The sequence below is a fragment of the Lissotriton helveticus genome, chromosome 2_2, assembly GCF_964261635.1.
Source record: "Lissotriton helveticus chromosome 2_2, aLisHel1.1, whole genome shotgun sequence".
Lineage (NCBI taxonomy): Eukaryota > Metazoa > Chordata > Amphibia > Caudata > Salamandridae > Lissotriton > Lissotriton helveticus.
Genome location: NC_136060.1, coordinates 472,343,508 through 472,366,268, shown reverse-complemented (window position 1 = coordinate 472,366,268; position 22,761 = coordinate 472,343,508). Strand labels below are relative to the sequence as shown.

The 22,761-nt window shown below is 46.1% G+C and overlaps 1 protein-coding gene across 3 annotated transcripts in view; it reads left to right on the top strand.

Moving 5' to 3' along the window:
- The window catches only part of DNAAF9 (dynein axonemal assembly factor 9), a 548,844-nt gene that overhangs the window by 168,067 nt on the left and 358,016 nt on the right, over nt 1-22,761 (top strand). For all 3 annotated transcript variants that reach the window (XM_078678718.1, XM_078678720.1, XM_078678719.1), the window contains exon 5: nt 2,056-2,152. In XM_078678718.1, coding sequence (XP_078534844.1) covers nt 2,056-2,152 — 97 coding nt within the window. The remainder of the gene's footprint in view (nt 1-2,055; nt 2,153-22,761) is intronic.

Below are 22,761 nucleotides of genomic sequence, written 5' to 3'. Positions count from 1 at the left end.
TACAATATACATTTTTAAAATCATAAATATTAAATATTTTATTAAATTACTTCCCACCCTACTCCCTTATTAACCCACAGCACGCTCCTAAAATAAATAACACAATTTACATATTTACCAATTCATTATTAATGATGAACTAACAATAACTAATTAATAATTCATTATTAACCACAATTAACAATATAAAATAATAAATACTTAATTAATAGAAACTATTAATTAATTATAATTAAATTACTTCCCACCCTATACCCCTATAAACCAACAATCCGCTCCTAAAAAAATAACATAATTAAGATATTGACTGGTCCATGTTTCGTGAAAAGACGGTCTATGTGGCCAGGGGCAGACCCAGGGCGTGGACGAAGGTTTGGGGCCAGTGGAATGATTATCGTGGGGGTATTTGCACCCCTCCCCTTGACAACACTGCTGAGATTGTCCTTTCTCCCTAGACTAGAGTTCCCGGAACCTTTCCGTAAGGTTTTTTATACTTCCGGTTCTCCCCGCTGCTCCCCTCCCCCCCCTCCCCGACTTGATTGGAGCCTCCGGGCTCTGGGTGTGTTCTCCTGATCATGGAACTGTCCCCTCCGCTCTTTGGGCTGACCTTAATTATCGTCCATTCGCCTTAGTGTTTATGTTTTCTTTTTGTAAAAATAAAAATACGAATTGTTCTGTGATGTCTATAGAGTAACGCTCTGTACTTGATCTGTACCTCTCCACGGGTGTATATTTTCTTACATGCATTTTGCCTTGTTATTAGCGGCCAGCCCGTGAGGTTGTAGGCCCATTCTTGTACTTTTTTATGCTTACTCCAATAAAGGTTTTGGAAAAAAAAAAAAAAAAAAAAAGATATTGACAAAATAATTACGAATATTAGCAACTAATTAATAACTAATTGGTAATACATTAAGTACCACAAATAACAATATAACATATTAAATATATAAATCTAAGTTATTAAAAAATATAAATTAATTAATTATAATTAAATTACTTCCCATCCTATTCCCCTATAAACCCACAACCCGCTTTGGAATAAAAACGCAACATGTAATTGAAAATAATTAATAATTTCTAAACATTATTATTAAACTTACTATAATTAAATTACTTCCCACCCTAATCCCCTATGAACACACATCCCGCAACGGAACTAAAACGCAAAATTGACTTACATTTTTTTTATAACTTCTAAAAATGTAAAACATATATTAAAAAAAAAATACAATACTTAAAATATAGCACACATACATTTAAAATACATACTAAAATACAAAACACTCATATAAACATCAATATTATTAACAACAATATTTTTTAAAACGATATTACTGACTTCGGTATTAACAAAAACGATATTTCTTACCTTCATGTCGATATTCTGGTCACCGATATTCTTGATGTCGATAGTCTGTCCCTTCGATATCTCCAACTCGATATTTTTGTACTTCGGAAATAAAAACTCGATATTATGTCTGTGCACCGTCCGAAAAGCAGCATCTCTACCACATAAATACCTTGGAGTTGAATATGTTTGCTATAAAAGAGGAAACTAATTAAACTAGATTGTGAATGCCGACCTGACCAAGGATATTTGTGTTTTTTATATGTGCACATTGCAGCGATAAGATGGGGGTGCAATGGAGTCTCCTTGACAAGTAAACCATCTAGTCTGAAATACATATGTAGTTCTTTCTGGCAGTTTGTTTGGTTTTTTCAGTGCAACGGCATCATGCTGCCAGATCTCTTATGCAAAGAAGGTAACGCTGTTAGCCTGGTCTTTTTCACTTTAGTGAGCTATAGCTGACTTGTAACCTCTACTGTTACTCCCTTTATTATAACCCTGTGGGCAATGTTGTTAGGAAACCGGTTTATATGTTATGATTATGAATGTGTGCATTTACTAAACTGAAAAATGCTAATTTGTTTGATAAGAATCAATACTTAGTATGCTATAAGTAGGTAAAATAATACAATCGTTTTATGTTTGAATAAAAATAATTCTTTTAAGATTAAAATGTTTTCTTATGGTTTGAAACATTTGCATTTCAGTTTGAAGATGAAGAAGCTTCAGAAGAATTTAAAATTGCCAGTTTTGTAGATATGGTCCGCGATTGTAATCGAATTGGCATTCCCTACAGCTCTCAAGGTGTGTTCTAGTGCTATGTGTATTGTTGATTATGGACACATCATTGTTTTTATGTTACTGTGCTCTATTTTACTATGGCTTGTGAGGATTTTAACTAATGGTACTGGAAGAAACACCTACAATTTGTTGGTCGAAAGGAAAGCGGTCTTATGCTAGAAAGAATCTGCCACAAGGACTTTTTGAACTGCTCTGGGTCATAATAGGGGTATCTACAAGGGGGAGCAGCTAGACATTGCTTTTGTCATAGGGAAGGTTATATTTTCTGGCAGCCTTCAAGTGTAAAATCTATCGACACAGTGTTCTCCGTAAGTATTATCCATGGTTCTAAGATAGTTTATCTGAAGTAAAAGATATCAATCTACTTTTTGATCCTTAGATAGTGTGTAGAAGAGCTAGTGACACCCAATAAAAGAGTATTAACCCTGTTCCATAAGCATGTGATAGTATCTGAGAAACAAACTTAATTCTGCTACCTGGCACCTACACTGAGATCGTGCCAAGGCTTTTCTCTCTATCCCGCGGGTCAGGCTTTCCAGACATGGTTCATATCCTTCTCTCGCACCGCTCTGAGGGAATGGAATCCGCTTCCTGTCTCTCTTCGCAGCTCGGTAGATTTCAGTCAATTTAAGAAATTGTTGAAAACCTGGCTGTTCTAGAAGTTTGGGGATGGGATCAGAGGAGGCTAGCGCCCAGATACACCTTCGGGTGGGATTTGTTGCGCTCTACAAATGAATATCATATCATTGCCTGGATAGCTGATATGGTGGAAGGAAATGGTACGTTATCTGGAAATGTACTTTCAATTTAACTTATCTTTAAAAGTGTTGGTGATCCCTATCAGTCTTCTGAATTTTGAGGTGCGAACCAAATTTTTCTTGTTATTTCTAAGGGCATATTCTCATATTGTGGAGGATTCATAGATTTTTTTTTTTATTAATAATGTGTAATAGAGTTGGATTGTTTCATTTAGAGAAAAATGCAGAAATTGTCTTAGTTTTTGTTATTTTATTAATGAAGAATCCATTCATACGAGTATAGTATTGTAATTTCAGTCTTTAAATGGTAGCCCAAAGTAACACAATGTTGACAAATATTTCATGTAAGTGAACAGTTCATTGATGTGACCGTGATTTGCAAATATAGAACACACTTAAATATGTCTGTCACGCATGTGTGAATGCATCAGGCTGCATCAACGTCACTGAAAAATAAGGAGAGATGTCCATATTTTTCCGTTGCTGTCTCAGCTACACCTATTCTGCGTTGTAGTTGGAAAGGCAAAATTGCGTATTGCAGTGTTTGAAGAGGGTTTCTCAGTGTGTTAACTGTCTGCCAAGAAGATGGAGAAACGAATCAATCCACAGTGAGCACTGGAACAGAACAAGGTGAGAAAGATACGTACCTGACTTGGCAAGGTTCAGCTGACCATACTGTTCATCGCCAGCGTTGATTAGAACAAGACTATTAACTGATGAGGAAAAAAGGTTGGAAAATCAAACCAGTTCATAGTACAAAAAGCAAACCTAATAAGATGATGGACGGAGAGCTGAAAAATTTCCGACACTCGCCCGCAATCACTATTAGAGCTGGGTTAAATCCATCATTGTTATTTAGGTCACTTCGCCACCCCAGTTCAGACCTAACCATATGCAAATCAGTCTTGACCCTGTTCCTCATTGGTACAGTCCAGCCCGAACTGCCAAGCCAGATCTTCCCTGGACTTCAAGCAAGCAATCTGGGACCAGTTTTGAGGTAACACCCCTCATCAGCCAGGCTAGCTTGAATCCAGTGGCAAAGTGAGCAAGGGACCCACGTCTGGGCATACCCTTCCCACATAGGGTGAACAATCAGACCCTCCAGGATTTCGCGGTTTGCAGCGAAATCGGCACTTTTGTAAAAATGACGCGGTTTTTACAAAAGTGCCTGCCAAATTGGCACTTTTCTAAAAATGTTATGCCGCGATTTTAACAAAAGTGCCCGCGAAATCAGCACTGCATGGACCGCGGCTGCCTTTAGGTGTTATTGAAGGAGCTGCAGTTTGGAAACTAATTCAATTGAACTTTTAAGCATTCAAGACAGCTGTTTCATAACTTTGCACTTTGGGCACCCTCCGCACTAATTGTTCCTCTCTCTCGCACCGTAAGTCCTATCTGACACAAGGTCATGGTGTGTAAAGCGAAGAACTTTGTGAGGCGGAGCAGTCAGGATATGGCTGCCCTCCCATTAGCCAGTGGACAGAGAAAATAAAACTGTATCACTGGTGCAGCACAGTGAAAGGACACCACACATGATAGGTATGAAGTTATCAAGGAGCATTTCTCGTGGGAAAAGTCCAGCCCAAACTGCCAAACCAGGGGTTCCTTCGAAGAAAAAGGGCAGCGCTCAATCTAGACCTTCTTTCCAACTCCAACCGCTCCTCTGATCTCCACTTTCCAGTGTTGTGGAGACTCTGCCGCGAGCATTCCAGGACACAAGGCAAGTGAATCATGGGTGGCGACAGGAAACAACTCAACACCAAGTATCCTTACTTTACTTGTCACGAGCCTGAGCTTCCAGCAGCAAACTCTGCATTTCCAATAATAGAGACGCAGCACCTAAAACGCCTTCTTCAAGGGGTCATCAAAGACGCTTCCCTGCACTGACCTCTCTCTCCACGTAGTTACCATCGACCCCGTGGTCTGCTCCACAGGTGGAGTCCGATATCAACCTGTATTTGAGCCTCTTCAAATGCCAAGTCTTAGACCGTCTAAAATCCAGCTACTACTCTATCAGCCGATTGGAAACCAGAAGTCAACGTCTCCACAGGTGTGGCTGAAGACCATTATTTCCCCTTATGATTAAAATGTGCTTTATACTCCGTGGCTTGACCTACTAGTCATAAATCTCTCCAACCTTTCTATGTGCCAGTAGAACAGAAAACCTATTGTCTCCGATTGGCCCCCAGCCTCCTCCCCTGGCTCATGGTGTCCAATCCACCACCAGCTCCACCCCCGACCCATTGGAAGAGGTGCCCAGTGTTTTCTGCTCAGGGTCAGGCCCACAGCCAGGGAACAGACTCATTCGCCATCGTACAGAAATCACTGACAAGGAACCTTTCCCTGCTGGGCCTCGCCAGCCACACTGTCGTGTCACTCTGTCGTGTCTGTCTGGGCCTTGAAACAAGTGAGTTGTGCTTTGCATATGTAATACGGCATATACAATGTGTTTCTACATTGTCACCAAGTTTATTCTGCAATGTAAACCGTTCATATTGGATTTCTCCAGTTGTGATTCTTTCCAGCTGTGCCTTCGATAATATGCTAGTGGGTCAGAAAACGGACCAGGCAGCCAGCCAGGGGTGACGGGCTCGCCTACTGAAATGGAAGAAAAAGATTGTGTTATTCGGCTCTTAGTCTTACCGTGGCTGTAAATATTGTCCACTTGGGGTAACGTGCATTGATTGTAATCCCAAAAGAACCGTGCAACCTTTTAATGTCCCGCAGAGGGAGAACACATACTTTATGCTGCGTCTGTATTTTAGTTTTCCTCTCGCTGAACTAAGCCTTAAAAGTCAATGGCTCTGACATCTTTGTGTATCTTGTAGTGTTTTGGCCGTCGCCCTGGCAACAGAGACAGCTTGCCATTGTACAGCCAATAAATGATGGGTCTAGGATGTGGGAAAGTCGCAGACTGGTACAGTTGTAAACGGGACTCTATTCAGAGAGGAGAGCCTCAGATAAGGACTTGGCAGGGTCAGTGGACGCACTTCTGCCCAGGAAGTTCCCTTTTTAGCACAGAAGGCTGGTTTGTATAGTTCCCAGATTTAACCTCATGGCTGCAAACTCAAAAATAGGCTTCCTTCAAGGTCAGTTTTGAGCAAAGTTTTGAAACAGTTTCTTATTTTGGGAGTTCTGTAAACCCTTTCGACCATGAGTGCATTGCTACAGCTCTTATTTTCCTGCCATTCTTTATTTTGGGTGTTTTAACAGAAACACAGGAACTGCATCTTGGAAAACGTGCCAATGATTAAATGAAAACCACCCAGAACTGAAGCATTTCTACCCAGCAGCTGCACAAACTATGTGGTAAAAAAGCAGTAGAATAGTTTGATTTTTTTTTAGCTTTTTAGCTTGTTTGCATATATTATTTATTTTATATTTGTTTCTAGTTTAGGTTTGTGGTGTGAAGTAAAGAGACTGAGGGCCTGATTAGAAGTCGGAGGACGCGTTACTCCATGACAACAGTGATGGATATTCTGTCCGTCGAAATCTAAATCCCATGGGATATCGTGGGATTTCTATTTCGGCGGATGGAATATCTGCCTCCGTTGAGATTTTTTTAGCTGAAACACCTTTCCTTCCATGCTTCCGGTTGTTCATACTTCTGTCCCTTAGGTGCTTACAGGAGTGTAGACGGTGGTTGCTGCCCAGCTTCAGAGGTTGGGAGTATATATATATACCTGTAGCTCAACGACTAACTGTTGAAGGCAGGCTAGCCAAAGTTATTCATACACCACCTCCAGATGTCAGCTGCAGTCCTGACATCGTTGGGTATCACTATCAATGAGAAATTCAACCTAAGCCTCATGCAAATACTTCAATCATTGGGGAGTTCCTGGACACTGTGACTTTGGGGTTGCAGCAAGTAGGGCACATTCAAAATATGATTCTGATGTTTCGGGATCGATCCTCTGTTTCAGGAAGGATGGCTCTGAGCCTACATGGCCTCTTGGCCTTTTGCGTCATTTTCATCCTGAATGCCAGATGGCAGCCTGAGCTCTACAGTTGAATCTTATATTCCAGTGGGCCCAACATCAGAGATTCCTCTCAGGCACTATCCAGATCATGCAGAAGACAGCTCAGGATCTTCCGTGTTAGCAGAAAAACTCCAACCTGCCATGCAGTAGGACTCTCTTCCTCTTCTACCCAGAGTTCGAGGCGGTGACTGACTCCTCACTGTTGGTTTGGTGTGGCCATTTGGCAGAAGTAGAGATCAGTGACCTCTGTACTCTGGCATAGGGACGGCTCCCTAACAATGCTCTGGATCTTTTGGGCCTGATACCCTTTCTCGCGTCCATTAGCGGGATGCTGGTACTGGTCCTCACGGACAACGTGATAATCATGTGCTACCACAAGGTGGATTGCGCAGGACCAGACTAGGGAACCAGAAGCAGCATTGGCAAACCATCCCCTCTTCTTTCCTCTCCCCCACTGTCTCTCGCAATCCACCCATTCTCTCTCTCCATCTATCAAATCTCTCTCTCCTCCCTCTCTGATGTCTTTCTCTACTCTCTCTCTCTCTCTCTCTCTCTCTCTCTCTCTCTCTCTCTCTCTCTCTCTCTCTCTCTCTCTCTCTCTCTCTCTCTCTCTCTCTCTCTCTCTCTCTCTTTTGCTTTCTCGCTTGTAGCTGTGCCGCAGTTAACGTTTGGGAACAGGGGGAAGTAACTGAGGTTCTGTAGTAGGGGATCTCTGTGTATAGTCATAATCTAGTGAATAGTCCCGCCCATGTGCGTGGACCCCGGCAATCAAAAATAATCTCTTAAGTTGTCAAAAAATTGCAGAACTGCAAAGACACTTAAGAGAAAATTTAAAGACAAATAATGCAGCCTATATCCACAGGCTACACTGTCCAGTACTTCAACTAGAAATTCCACCAAAAATCCACAAACAGCGAAGCCTGTCCAGATTTCCCTTGCTTTTACTGCAAAACCCCTCAGAAATGATAGAGAGGAAGGCCTGGACAGACAAGCCCCATAGGCTGCCATTATGTGGCCCAAACAGGATACTGTGCCTTTAAGGAAACCTTCTAGAACCTTCTCCCAGTATCCCAGAATGCATAGCAGGTCCCACTGACTTCAGTTCTTTTTTCCGGCTCCTGCTTACAGGACCCTGGCATTGAGCTCTCCCTTGTTTTCAAGGGTTTATTGCATGTTTTGGCACTTTTGTATTTTAAAAAGTGTTGCAGTTTACTCTCTTGGTGTTCTCCTCTCTTCTGTGTGCTGCTTCAGGTGTTTTAGGGCTCTAAAATGCCTGGACTCTTTGTGAAGTGTCCAGCATGTGAGAGGAAGAAGGCCAGAGGTGATCCACATGATGTCTGCATCGTCTGCCTCCCTGGAGATCATGTCCCTGAGGAGTGTGTCATCTGCCAGCAGTTTACCACTCGCACTCTGAAGGAAAGGGCGAAGATCAGGCTGTCTGGCCTTGAGGAGAGGCGCCTGCAGGCTGCAGGTGGGTCTGGGCAGTCCGGGAAGGTTCCCTCTGCCTCTGCTGAGGCCTCTGGGGGGCTCCCCAGAGGCAGGAAGCCCAGCAAACGGTCCCGACGTCGAGAGGGATGACGGCGGTGTGCTCCCCTTCTCCCGGGGGCTCCGGGTCGAGACATCGGGGCGACTCGACGTCGAAGCCACCGCGGACGAAGCCGCCGTCGACGTCGTCTTCGTCGTCGACGTCGAGGGCTTCATACCGACGTCATGGACGTAGCACACATCGGCGCTCGCCGTCGAGGCGACACCGCCGGTCGACGTCGAGGGGATCCTCGACGTCGAAAGCATCCAGACGGTGACGACGACGCTCGCCGTCGAGGAAGGACCGTTCGGCGTCGCGGAGACACGCGACGTCGCGGAGGAAGAGGTCGACGTCGAGGGATCGGCGTTCGACGTCGAGGGATCGCCGTTCGACATCGAGGACGGAGAGGTCGACGTCGCGGAGGCGGCGTTCGACGCCGGAGTCACGGAAGCGCCCTTCGACGCCGGAAAAGCGACGCTCGACGTCGAGCAGACGGAGGTCGACGTCTGGGAGTCGGTCAGGCTCTCCGAAGCGTCGCAAGAGGGATTCTAGTCCCAGAAGTCACACTGCTTCCAGTGGGGGGCGCAAGAGGAAGCGTTCTCCGGCTGAAGGGGCGGGCTCTCAGCCCTCTTCGCCTAAGGGGTCACCGGGCACGGTGTACTCTGCGGTGTACACTCCTTCTCGGCCTCGGTCGACGCATACCCCTGTTCCTAAGGCGGTCACTCCTCCTCTTCCTAAAGAGGATCCTCCGACACTGCCTCCACTTCCAGCGGACGACCCGCCACCGCCGGTCCCTCCGCGTGGGCCGGCCCCGCAGCCGAAGGTTCCTCCGCCGAGGTCCACTTCGCTGCCGTTTTTGCCTGTACCTCCTAAGGGGACCCCTAAACCTGCACCCAAGGAGGCTCCGAGGAGGACCCCCCCACGGAAACCGGTGGGGCGGCCACGGACTGGCAGGTCTCGCTCTCGCTCTGGGAGGCGGGACGGGTCGCGAAACAGATCTTCCACGCGGTCGAGACGCCGCCATAGGAGGCGCGAGTCTCGATCCCGTACGGGATCCTCTGGTTCCAGGGAGCGTTCTCCTACCCTGTCGGGATCACCGGACACGAGGGTGTCCCCAATTGATGACCTGGTGGCGTTCCAGGATGTCCTCTTGAGGGGCGCTGCGAAGCTGGGCATACCCCTGACGGTGCCCACGCCTAAGACGTCGGTGATCTTTGAGACGTTGCACCAGAAACACTCGTCTCGCCCTCTCCTGCCTCTGGTACCGGGCCTGGAGCAACCAGCTATGGACCTTTTCCTCACCCCCGCGGTGACAAAGGCGGCGCCATCTAGGCTGCTGAGGAAGTACCGGGCCCCGGATTCGGATCCGGCTTTTCTGAGAGCGGAACCCCCTCCGGACTCAGTCATTGTGACGGCGGCACGCAAACAACATGCCTCCGCTCCGTCATCCACGGTCCCCCCGGATAAGGAGTCCAGGTGGATGGATTCGGCAGGGAGAAAGGTCTGTGGAACAGCCGCCACCTCCATGAAGGCTGCGAGTGCCACGGCGCTGTTGGGTCGGTACGCCCGCGCCCTCTGGGACTCCCTTGAGCGTTTTGCGGAGCACTTGCCTCGTGAGCAGCGTGAGGACTTTCAGGAAGTGCTGAGTGAAGGGATGCTGGTGGCCAACCAGATCATCAGCGCGGCAGCGGACTCTTCCCTGTTGGCTGCTCATGAGTTTTGCCATGGCATCAACCAAAGACGTCACGCCTGGCTCCGTCTTACGTCCCTGAAACCGGACGCACAGCAGAGGGTAGCCAACCTGCCGTTCTCCGGCAAGTCTCTTTTTGGGCAACATGCGGACGACGAGATGGCCCGCATGAAGGCGGAGGCCGAGACGCTCACGGCGGTGGGCCTCGAGAAGCCTAAGGAGACGAAGAAGACGTACCGCCCTTTCCAACGGCGGTCCGGTGGGCAAGGCCGTGGACGTGGCCAGGCTTCGGGACATTCGCAACAGCAACAGCAGTTCCGTAAGCCGTTCCAGAAGCGCCAGAGGGGCAGGGGAGGCCAGCAGTCAGCTCCGGCGCCCAAGGGCCAGGCTGGGTCTAGGCCCTAGGAACTTACTTCCCCCGGATCCGTTACCCACTCCGGTAGGGGGAAGCATCCAATTTTTTCTGGCAGAGTGGAGAAAAATTACTCAGGACAAGTGGGTGCTGAATATTGTTTGCAATGGATACAGTCTTCGGTTCACCAGCCCGCCTCCATCGATTCCTCCGGTCAGCTCGCGGTTTCAGCTGCTAGAGCTCCAGGTGGAGGCCGATACCCTGTTAAGGAAAAGGGCGATAGAAGACGTGCCTCTGTCCCAGAGAGGAAGAGGCCTGTACTCCCGGTTCTTCCTGGTTCGCAAGAAGGACAAGAACGAGTTCAGGCCCATTCTGGACTTGCGACAGGCAAACAAGTGGATTCGCAGGGAAAAGTTTCGCATGCTGTCGTTGCATCAGATTTATCCTCAGTTGCAACAGGGGGACTGGCTCTGTGCCATAGACCTACAAGATGCGTACTTCCATGTGCCCATTGCACACAATCACAGGAAGTTCCTGCGGTTCCAAGTCGGCACCAATCATTATCAATACACAGAACTCCCATTCGGACTGAAGTCTGCGCCGAGAACATTCTCGAAGTGCATGGCGGTGGTAGCAGCGCACCTGAGGAGGAACAAGGTGTTTGTCTACCCGTACCTGGACGATTGGTTGATCAAGGCAGCCTCCTTCTCGGAAGCGCGAGAACACTTCCAGAAGACGTGCGTTCTCTTGAACAAGCTGGGGTTGCACATCAACATGGCCAAGTCTGTCCCGACTCCGGTCCAATGCATACAATACTTGGGAGCCTCCATCGATACGCTGTCATCAAGCGTGTCTCCTTCGGAAGAGCGACGATTATCTCTCCTTCGGAAGGCTCAGGCTCTTATGACGACTCCATCTACAACAGTGAGGACGGTGTCTTCTCTGCTGGGATCGATGGCCTCTTGTATCTTCCTGACGCCGCACGCACGACTGCGCATGAGACCGCTGCAGGAGTGCTTGGAAGACCAGTGGGATCAGAGGACAGGATCCTGGGACGGCAGGATTCGACTGTCTCTGCATGCTCTTCAGTCTCTGAAGTGGTGGTGTTCGGCGGAGAATCTCCTCAGAGGGGTTCCTTTTCACAAGGACATTCCCACGCAGACTGTCGTGACGGATGCTTCTCTCCTGGGATGGGGAGCGCACTCCGGGACTCTACAGATTCAGGGAACGTGGTCACCAGTGGAGGCCACGTATCACATCAACTTCCTGGAACTCAGAGCTGTTCACTTGGCGCTAAAGGCCTTTCTTCCGTCCTTCCAGACCAGCTCCCTGCTTGTGCAAACGGACAACACTACCACGATGTACTACCTCAACAAGCAGGGGGGCTCGAGATCCCGCACTCTGTCACAGGAGGCGCAGGCGATCTGGCACTGGCTCCTGGCCAGAGGACTGACGATCACGGCTACCCATCTGCCAGGTGTGCAGAATGTTCAGGCGGACGAACTCAGCAGACTCATTCAGGAAAACCACGAATGGGTCATAAACGACGAAGTACTGGGAGAAGTCTTCGCAAGGTGGGGAACTCCAGACGTAGATCTGTTCGCCACCGCCGAAAACAGCAAATGCCGAGACTTCGCCTCCAGGTACTACCAGCCGGGGTCGCTGGGGAATGCGCTATGGATCAGCTGGTCGAACAGCTTTCTGTACGCTTTTCCACCCATTCCCCTGATTCCGGCGGTACTCATCAAGCTGGCCCGGTCCAGGGCTCGGATGATCCTCATTGCCCCGGAGTGGCCCAGGCAGTGGTGGTTCACGGACCTGCTTCACCGATCTCTCCTTCCTCACATTCGGTTGCAGGCCGGACCTTCTCACGAAGTTCGGGGGGCGGATGTTACACCCCAGCCTTTCGTCTTTGAGTTTGGCGGCATGGCTCCTGAGATAGTGCAATATGGACATCTGAATCTGCCCGAAGATTGCATGGACATATTGAAGGAGTCTAAGAGACCTTCCACTAGGACTTCATATGCTTACAAATGGAAGAGGTTTTGTATCTGGTGCCAGTCTAGGAACCATGACCCTACGACCTGCAAGGAAGATGTCATCCTTCCTTACCTTTTACATTTGGCGCAGTCTGGCCTTAATGTTCATTCCATTAGGGTTCATCTTGCTGCATTGACTGCCTACAGGAAATGTCCTTCACAGACTTCCTTTTTCCAGATCCCTGTGATCAAAGACTTTCTGGAAGGATTGAAGAAGGTGTTCCCTCCTGTCAGGCTTCCCTCGCCTTCATGGGAATTGAATGTGGTGCTGTCCAGATTGATGAAGGAGCCTTTTGAACCCATTCACAAGGCTTCGTTGCAGCACCTGTCCTGGAAGGCGGCGTTCCTCGTGGCCATTACATCGGCCCGCAGGGTGAGTGAAATTCAGGCGTTGTGTTGTACTGAACCTTATACTGTATTTCATGCTGCTAAGGTTGTGATGCGTACTCACCCTAAATTTCTTCCCAAGGTTATTTCTGATTTTCATGTCAACCAGACCATAACTTTACCTACGTTTTTTCAGAATCCTTCCTCTCCGGCGGAACGATCTTTGCATTCCCTGGATGTTAGGAGGGTGTTGAAATTTTATCTGGATAAGACCAAAGATATTCGTGGGTCAGACCAATTGTTTGTCAATTATGGATCAGTCAGGACGGGTCTTGCTACCTCTAAGCAGTCCATTTCTAGGTGGATTGTGTCCTGCATTCAATTGTGTTACCAAAAAGCTAATAAGACCTTAGGAGGTAAGCCTAAGGCTCATTCCACCAGGGGCAAAGCTGCCACGACAGCCTTGCTCCGTAATGTGCCGATTGCAGAAATCTGCAAGGCCGCCACTTGGAAGTCGGTTCATACCTTTGCTAAGCATTACTGCCTGGACTCTGATGCCAGGGCAGACGCTCAGGTTGGGCAGGCTTCGCTGCGGAATTTGTTCGCACAGTAGTGGCGTTATGTTCTTTCTCCACCGCCGCTTTGGTGTGGGGATGGGCTTGCCATTCTATTCACTAGATTATGACTATACACAGAGATCCCCTACTACAGAAGGAGTAGTTTCTGTTCTGTAACTCCAGTTCTGTAGTAGGGGTATCTCTGTTATAGTCATAAGCGCCCGCCCTCCTCCCCGGTGGAGAATTGTTCATGTAAGTGATGCTACAGGTCTGGCGTTTTTACGCCTTCAAAAAGAACTGAAGTCAGTGGGACCTGCTATGCATTCTGGGATACTGGGAGAAGGTTCTAGAAGGTTTCCTTAAAGGCACAGTATCCTGTTTGGGCCACATAATGGCAGCCTATGGGGCTTGTCTGTCCAGGCCTTCCTCTCTATCATTTCTGAGGAGTTTTGCAGTAAAAGCAAGGGAAATCTGGACAGGCTTTGCTGTTTGTGGATTTTTGGTGGAATTTCTAGTTGAAGTACTGGACAGTGTAGCCTGTGGATATAGGCTGCATTATTTGTCTTTAAATTTTCTCTTAAGTGTCTTTGCAGTTCTGCAATTTTTTGACAATTTAAGAGATTATTTTTGATTGCCGGGGTCCACGCACATGGGCGGGACTATTCACTAGATTATGACTATAACAGAGATACCCCTACTACAGAACTGGAGTTACAGAACAGAAACTACTCCTACTGGCAGAGAACCTGGGCTTTCCAACCTCCTGGTGGGGTGTTTGAATGCCAGTGTGAGTAAACTAAGCAAGCTGCAGGCAGTGGACCATGAATCGTGGCTTCATCCCGAGTTGGGAAAGGATGTCTTCAAGCAGTGCGGAACGCCCTGACTAGATGTGTGCCCTACCTTTAAACGCTCAGTGCCAACACTACTGTGTCATTCTCAATGACCCATCTTGGGCTAGGAGAGTGTGGGGCCAGAGCTCCTGAGCCAAGCATGTGCCCTCTCCTTAGGCGTCTGCTTAGAGAGGACCTCCTGTGTCAGAGTCCTATGTCCTAGACTCTACAACCTATACCTTTATATGTGGAGATTGAGCAGCAGCAGCTAAAAGCCTTGAATTGGGGTCATTGGTGGTGGATGTTGTCCTTGCTGCTAGATGCCCTTTCATGAAGTCAATTTACGCTGGGAGCCTGGACATATTTGGTGCCTTTGAGACACTGACCAATTTCAAGCTTGACTTTCTGATGTTCCTTATTTGTTCTTCATTTAGCCTAGTAAGGGCTTCTGGTGGGTACAGTTAAACGTTATCTGCCTGCCTTTTCGGCCTTTCTGAATTCATTCGACCAACTGTCTTTGTTTAGGTCACTAAGCTGTGTTGAGTTTTGCAAAGGTTTGACTCTTATGTCCTCCCTTCCCCCCCAAACCATTTGTTTTGCCCCATTGGGATCCGTACTTGATATTAAAAATGTTTGTGTGCAAACTGTTTGAGCCTATGCACTATTGTTAGACAGCCTTCCTCATCAGCTTTATGTCAGCATGCCATGCAAGTGAACTGCAGACACTTTCAGCCCATCTGCTGTATGCCATCTTCTTTTCTGACAAACTTGCGCTGAGGACTTGGGTCGTATTCCTAAAGGTCATGACTCCCTTTCTCATTGGCCAATTCATTTCTTTGCCTGCTTTTTTACCACCCCCCCATCGTAAAAGGAGGAGGAGATGTTCCATTGTGTTGCCCCTAAGAGGGCCTTGAGCTTTCACACCAGTAACACAAACAGACCATTGTATGTATGATCACCTCTTTCTTGGTCTGTCTGGGTTGAAAAAAGGTAAGGTGGTGCAGAAGAGAATGATGTCGAGGTGAATTTTCCTCTATCTTGAAATCTTTTCTAACCAGGAAGCAGCCTTATGTGGGCTCATTCCACCAGGGCCAAAGTGCTATGACCGCATGAGGGGTGCCTGTTCTAGACATCTGCCAGGCTGTGACATGGGTGTTGTTGCTTATATTCACGTTAAGCTACTGCCTTGACTGACGGGTATGATGGAAAGATGACGCTGAACACTCCTTTATGCTGGAATTTGTGGTATGAGGTAAACATTTGGTATCTGTTCTAAAGTTGAAGAATCTGCAGTTAGAAGTATCCATCAGAAGAAAAACTTTATCTTCGATAATACTCTTTCTGGTGGAAACTCCATCTAACCGCAGATTCTCATGCCTCTCTGCCTCTTTCACCTCCCTGTTCTACAGAGTGGCTTCTTTGCCATCTAAAAAGTTAAGAATCCGCAGACTGTCTCAGACAATTTGATCTATACTGTGCGTCGGATTTTGGGATGAAAAAAGGTGCGAGAAACTGACAGCGTGCAAAGGTGGTGCTTATGTGGGCACTGCAAAGCTACACAGCGCTCTATAACTTTGCTGAAGAATTCTTCAGTCCAGTCTGGCACCTGGAGATATTCTGTAGTTGCGAAATCAGCAGTTAGACTGAGTATCGACCAGAAAGAGTGTTACCGAAGGTAAGTAACTTGTTTGTCAGTACCACACATTCCAGTTTCAGAATGTAACCAATTGCACCCATTAGTAGTCCATCTTTACCGACATACCACATATATCAAGGTATTTTAATTCCCTGTGTTTGACCGCTATCAGATTTGCTATGTTTGTGACACTACAGTTAGCAGGTCTTTTGTCAGCTTTGACCAAATTCACAGGACAGACAAGTCATTCTCTCACTCCCCATCATTGTCCATCTATCTCTAAGACTCAGACTCTGCTATGTTCAATTCGCTTCTCCCCATCCTGCTGTGCTGACATCTTGTATCACAGCGCAGAAGTCTGCCAGGCCATGCCATTCAATTCAATTTCAATTTGTAATCTTTATTCGGTTCTTAAAAAGACACCATAAAAGCACAAATACAAAATACAGACAAAAAAGTTTAAAACGAGAATAATGTTTCCATTAAAAGGTTAAGGATGTTAAAATTAGAATTTTCAGGGACCGTAATTCATTAAGCTAGGGGAGGAAGAGTTCAATTGTTTGGGTGCCAAGTAATGTTAGGGTCCAGATTCTCTGGTGTTCCTCAGCCGTATTGCCATCCGGATAAAGTTTATAATACAAAAAAGGGTATAAGCATCCTCAGCTTCCTTTAAAAACCTCAGGGCCAATTTTGCGTGTTTAAATTTTGAGTCTTTCAGGATTCGCACCAGGAACTTACGTCTTGGGACAGTGTAAAATGGGCACAGTAAAACAAAGTGAAGGGTATCCTGCGGAGACCTATGGTCGCAGCCGCAGGTACCCTTCTCCTCCACTGTGTGAGTGAACCATTCATAAGCCAGAAATCCCAAATTAATCTGAAGTAATTTAACTTATGATCTCATGGCTCTTTCCAAAAGTACAAAATCTAATAGTTTATCCTGCAGACATATAACCACAAGTTCTTCCACTGCCTCATCATTTTCCCCATCACTGCCATTGAGCTGTTTATGACCACCTTATTGTTCCTAGTGGCAGTTGTTGATCTGTCTCATCTTTCAAAATCTTCGGCGCTCTTCCTGAGGCCCTTGTTTAATGCATGTAACAGTAATGAAAAAGAACTCTAACTCAATGTAGGAAAGTCATTTCTGTTGCAGTAAACCCCCTCCCACATTTTTGCAAGATTTCTGATGCACTTTGACTGCGTGCGCCCTGGGTCCCTGCCAGTCAGGTTCCCAGGGCCTGAATTATTTCCAAACCTGTGCCATTGTTTCCACAATTGGCACAACTCTGACCTATTTGTAAGTCCCTTGTAAAGGGGTACCTATGGTACCAGGGGCATGGTAGCCAGGGAAAGGCCTCTGAGGGGTGCATCATATATTATATCACCCTCAGAGACCTCTCACTACAAACATGCTCTACTACCATTGTTGTGTGCCATGCCTGCCCAGCACTGCATGAGGCCTAAGTAAGCCACACTTAAAGCAGAATGCACTATTCCTCATGTGAGGAACCATCTGCATGAGCAGACAGGTCCCTATAATGTCTAAAGCCATTCTTAGATATTATAAGTGCACAGTAAAACCATACTGAGTATATGGTCTAGAAACTGGTCACCACGAGTTTCCTAGCACCACAATGGCTTCAGTGAGTCCTGGGATGTTTGGTATCAAACATATCAGAATAATAAACGTGCATTGATTCCAGTGTCAGATGTATTATTCCATTGGCTCGGGGTCTCTTCTAGAGAGGACCTCTGAACCAAACCAACCACTGGTGGGTTCTTGACTGGTGAATTCCAGCCTGCCACCATGAGCCAGGTTTCTGGACCCCTGTAACGGGAGTCTTCTCTCCCAGGGCCCGAGAAACAAAGCCTGTTCTGGGCAGAAGTGTTCACACATCCTCCAGGTCAGAAAGAGCCATCTGTGAAAGGGGAGCTTCAAAAGGCCAGGCCGCCTTTGTAAGACAACCCCCAGTCTCTCCTGCTATCTGGAGCAGACCCCCTTTCTGTCTCACCCCCTTTTCAGAAGGAAGACGGGCGGGAAACTTTAGAAAGCCCCGGAGGTGTGCCCACCTCTGCCAACTCCACCCCTCAGGTGCGGGAGCTGAGATGAAGCCCACTCCTCAGTTCCCGCCATCTTGCTGATGGGGGGCATCCCTAAATCAGGGTTAGGGAAAGAGCTCACTCCCCCACGTGGGGTGAGCACACCAAGGGTGTAGTCACTCTAAGGTTAGTAGCCCATTGGCGACTACCTCGAGACCCCTAAAAAGCCTCCTAAATACAATATTTAGGGGGCAGCCCTGAACCCAGGATTTCAGAATTGATGACCTACGAAGACGGAAACCCAAAGACGTCGCAGCAGTGAAGACTCCAGGCCCAACTGACTTGGCCCCAGCCCTACCGACCTGCCTTTGGCTCCCAACCCTCCTGCGAAGAAAACGACGACTCCAAAAAGGATCAGCAACCTCCAGTCTTAGTGAAGACTGATCCCCTCCTTCAGTAAAGTCTTGAGACTCCAGAGGACAGCAGTCCTGTCTATAAAAAGGTGTCCTGACGTCCTCCTACATCCAAAGTACCTCCTCCTGGTTGTTGGTTTCCCTTGTCTGGTATCCTGACAGACACCTGCAGCCTGGGACCGATTTTGAAGATCTCCATGGAACAGCATTAGGAACCTGAAACTGCTTAAGCACTCTGCACCCGACCGCCCCTGTGCCGCTGGTGGTGCAGTTTTGGTACTGCCTTTGGTCTCCCTTTGCCTTAACCTGAACCCCAAGAGATCTTCATCCTAGCCTGAGTGGCTTTCCCATTAGCAGCCTCCAAACGATGTGTCCCTAGTCCCCACTTACTAGCATTGGCATCTCTTCACCCGGCCACCCTAGTGTCGCTGGTGCTGCACCTTGAGTGCAGAAATTTACCCTGGGGAACCTTGGTTCTACCCCCTTAAGGACCACACCAAAAGTCGAAATACTTACCTGCAATTGCTAACTTTGTTTTTCCCATAGGGTTACATGGTGTTTTTTCTCTGAAAAATGTTGTAAGTGTTGACTCTGAAGCAAAGTGAGTTAGTGTCTGCAAATGAGTTGTCCTGCTTACTAATGTACTGCAGGACCTAAACTGTGTTATTTGTTTGTTTTGCACTAAGCTAGAAAAGTAGCTGAAAAGTAACTAGAAATGAATCTAACATAATTACAAGTATTCTAAAGAGTTTACAACGCGTTTTCTATGCTGCAAAGTAACTTGTATGCTTCTTCAAAACCAGTACACACCATATTTAGAAAAGTATTATTGTTTTGAAAGTATCACTTACCTGCTACTAAATAAATCTGGGTTCTACTAATAAAAGTAACAAAGTGACAACTTTTTATACAAACAATTGGTCTAGATTCAGTCTCTGAGTGTGTGACCGCATTTCTCGCCTGAGTGTGTACAACAGATGCTTAACACTACCCTCTGATAAGCCTGACTGCTTAACCACACTACCACAAATGAAATAGGGTATTATGTACTTTAGCTTCTGCTATACCTCTGGGGATCCACTGGACTCTGTGCACACCTTACTTTGGTATTGTATATACAGAGCTAGCTTTCTACACTAAACCTGTGGCTAAACATGGTTGCTTACTTCACTCCAAGGGATGAACATGCTGAGCATGAAATAACTGTCACAGAGGTAAGGAGTCTCTGCCTGATCCCAGTTTGCACTTATTCTTTTCCCATCTCTGTGGTCTCTGAAAATCTGTGACTGCAGGTCTAGGGTGACATCTTACACCTCTATACCACTCATTTTACACTCTATTCAGCCACCTCTCCAGGCTTACAGGGAAAGACATTTTTATTTAAAAAAAACCAAACAAACAATTTCAAGCCTAAAACCATCTACCCAGTTGACAGTCCCAGTTGGGAGGCTTTTTTTCAGTAGAGCTTTGGGGTTAATCCCAGGTTTAAACATATATAGACTGATCCATTGATAATATTAATGCTTAATTAGCCCAGAAGATTTTGTGGCATTTTAGTACTTGGCCATGGACGTCCCTTTGTGAGGGGAATCATCTTTATTAAAAGTATGTGGTATGGATCTTTAAAAAAAAAAAAAAATTATATATTCAGTTATCTCTGCTTATTTTGTAGTTATTCCACATTTGACATTTGAAGAAATTTCATGAGAATTTTGCAAACGTTTATAGGAAATATAGTCCAGTTATTGGTACTGTAATGAAGTTCACACTGCCCTAGGTTGTTTTTGTTGATATTTCAGTTTACCACACAGCCTTTATTTTACTTATTGTCTCATCGTTAATGTACTTTTTATCGCTGATATTCTGAAATCTAGGTTGTAGCCCTTCAATTCGGTTGCAATGACCCTCTTCGTGCTATTGTAGTCTTGCTTAGCAATCTCATTTTAATCTAATATTTTTACATAGTGTAATAATAGATTATTCCCCCCACAACCCCTTGAACGGAGTGTGATTACGGTGTTTACCCACAAAAGTAACTAGGTCTGCAGTAATAGCAGGATGTTTTTATGAAGGTCACCTCCTCAGATGACTTTAAAAAAATCATCTTTGGAAGAGGAGTCAAGTGTCTTAACTAAGGTAAAAAAAAAATCTAAGAATAGACTCTTGGAAGGGTGTAATACACTGCCAACATTTGCCTTCTTTGATTAGTTGGTTTCAACGTCACCATGTTGCCTGCCAATCACCTGGGTGTCCTTGGATTTCAGGGCACCACTCTAGTCCGGTTGGGATCTGCAGCAGGCTTCGCGCCGAAGCCCGTCCACCCCCGCCTCCCTCAGGCGCGCCCAGGCTTCACTCCCACGAGGCCTCCGGCCATCCCAGTGGAGGGCATTTAGGACTCATCTCAGCAGCTGAATGGAGTGCCGCTCCTTCCTGGCTGGCAGTGGTCGATCTTGAGTGTCGGTGGGGAGGAACAGAAGGATATTGTGTGTCTACGTGGCAGGATTTCGGCAGATTTTGTATGGGGCTACGGTAGTTCGCCTAAAGCGCGTCCGCCATGTTGGACTGCTAGGCCGCACCTATATTAACAATATTTTGGTGAATACTTTATTGTATTTCTGCAAAAAAGATTGGGTGATTCTGGTCTCGCATTGTTCTGAGGAGGCCATACTTGGAGGCCGAAACGCTTCGACTTTCATCATTCAGGAAACAAAGAAATCCAATTTGGATTAGACCATAAATTAATGGTGGACTCAATTAATTTAAGAGTATTTCTAGTTGGTCTAATAATGAACTAGTGTTTGTACCTGTAGATGCCAATCAAAGCCTGAAAAGTGCAGGCACAATTAGCACAGCAATAAGTTTATTGATTTCATTACCTTTTCTATGTGTTCGTTTATTTAAAAAAAATTGAACTATATTAGGCAAGGTATTCCGCCAGAGGCCAAACAAAACTTAGAAAGCTGGCATCTTTATAAATTATTTTGATCTATCCCACTGGAGCCACTTTATTCCTCGATAATGACAGCCGTAGTCTGGCCTTACCATTTGTTCCTTTGTCAATGGCATCATCTTTGAAGACTGCTAACACCTCTGCGACCACCCCTTCAATGTCCTGTCGAATGACAGCTTTTTAATTGATGACCCCACATTTTTCTATACTTGTGAGCAACCATCAATTACATGGTCAACTATGACCGCTGGAGAGAGTTCAGGAATGAGAACACAGATTTTACTAAAAACATTATCTACTGTTCTATTTCTAATAGACTCTCTAAGCAAAATCTCCTCTCAAACTTGACACTCAAAGTTGACACTTGCTTGACATTGAAAGTCCTTTTGACCACTTGACCAGTGTTAAGAGGAAGAAGAATAGGAAGAGGGGAAGCAAACAGGCCAGGTTATGAGTGGGAGTTCACACCCAAGCACTTATTTCCCAGAGGATAAGTAAGTGATAAGTAAGTGAACTGGGGCTTTGGTCACCTTCTTTTTGTCGGGTGGTATAATGAGTATTACAAGGAAGCTCATTAACAAAAATAACCAGTGCTTAGGTTAGCAGTATATTAATCAACTCCAATTTCTGTCTGAACAACAATCTGCTTAGGAATCATAGCTGCAGCAACCTCCGCAATCATCGGTCTGGATGCGAACCACTGTCACAACCACCACCTGCTCCTCCACAACTTCGACCACCTACATCGCACCCTTGACCAGTGGAAATGGATACAACTGATGGAGAAGCTTACCTTTGGAAGTGCCAATCAGCTCAAGTCCTATAATGGGACAATTACATTGTCTCGATAACCAGTTCCCTAGCACTGCCACATGTTGACTTTCCACCAGACGATATAACTAGTTTTCACTTAATAGTAGACGGAATGTCCATTGTTTTGATTGACTGTCTCAGCTTGAAACAGAGTACTTTTAGCAATGAGAATCTGTGAAGTCTATTCCTTTTTTGATTACGATAAAATAGTATGCATAATGAGGAATCCAAAAGATGCCTCCTATTCTAGCTTCTCAATCTTCATTTCAAGGACCTGCAAGTCTGATAGGGAGGACTGCCAATTGGACAACTTTGGAAAGATGGTCTTAAAATAACTCTGTATTAGATACCGCTTTGGTTTCCTCCCCAGCATTATCCGTGCAGCGCCTTGGCTCAGTACCACCTACAACGTTTGTTGCAGACTGTGTGTAAGACTGGGGAGGAGTATATCACCCACATAACTTGCCTATGTTCTGGTCTGTTGCTTGAAAGAAGGAGACTATATTAAGAACTCTTTTTAACCAACGTGTTATACATACATACATGCAGGTAGGCGGTAATTGCTTGCTTCAAGGCAACAGACCCCACCTTAAATAGTAACTTTACTACATTTTTAAAAACTTGCAGCAGTAAAACTAGATTTGTAAGAATTGCAGCCTCTCTCTTCTGTTTATTAAAAACCTGTCTTTTAAATGACGCTTT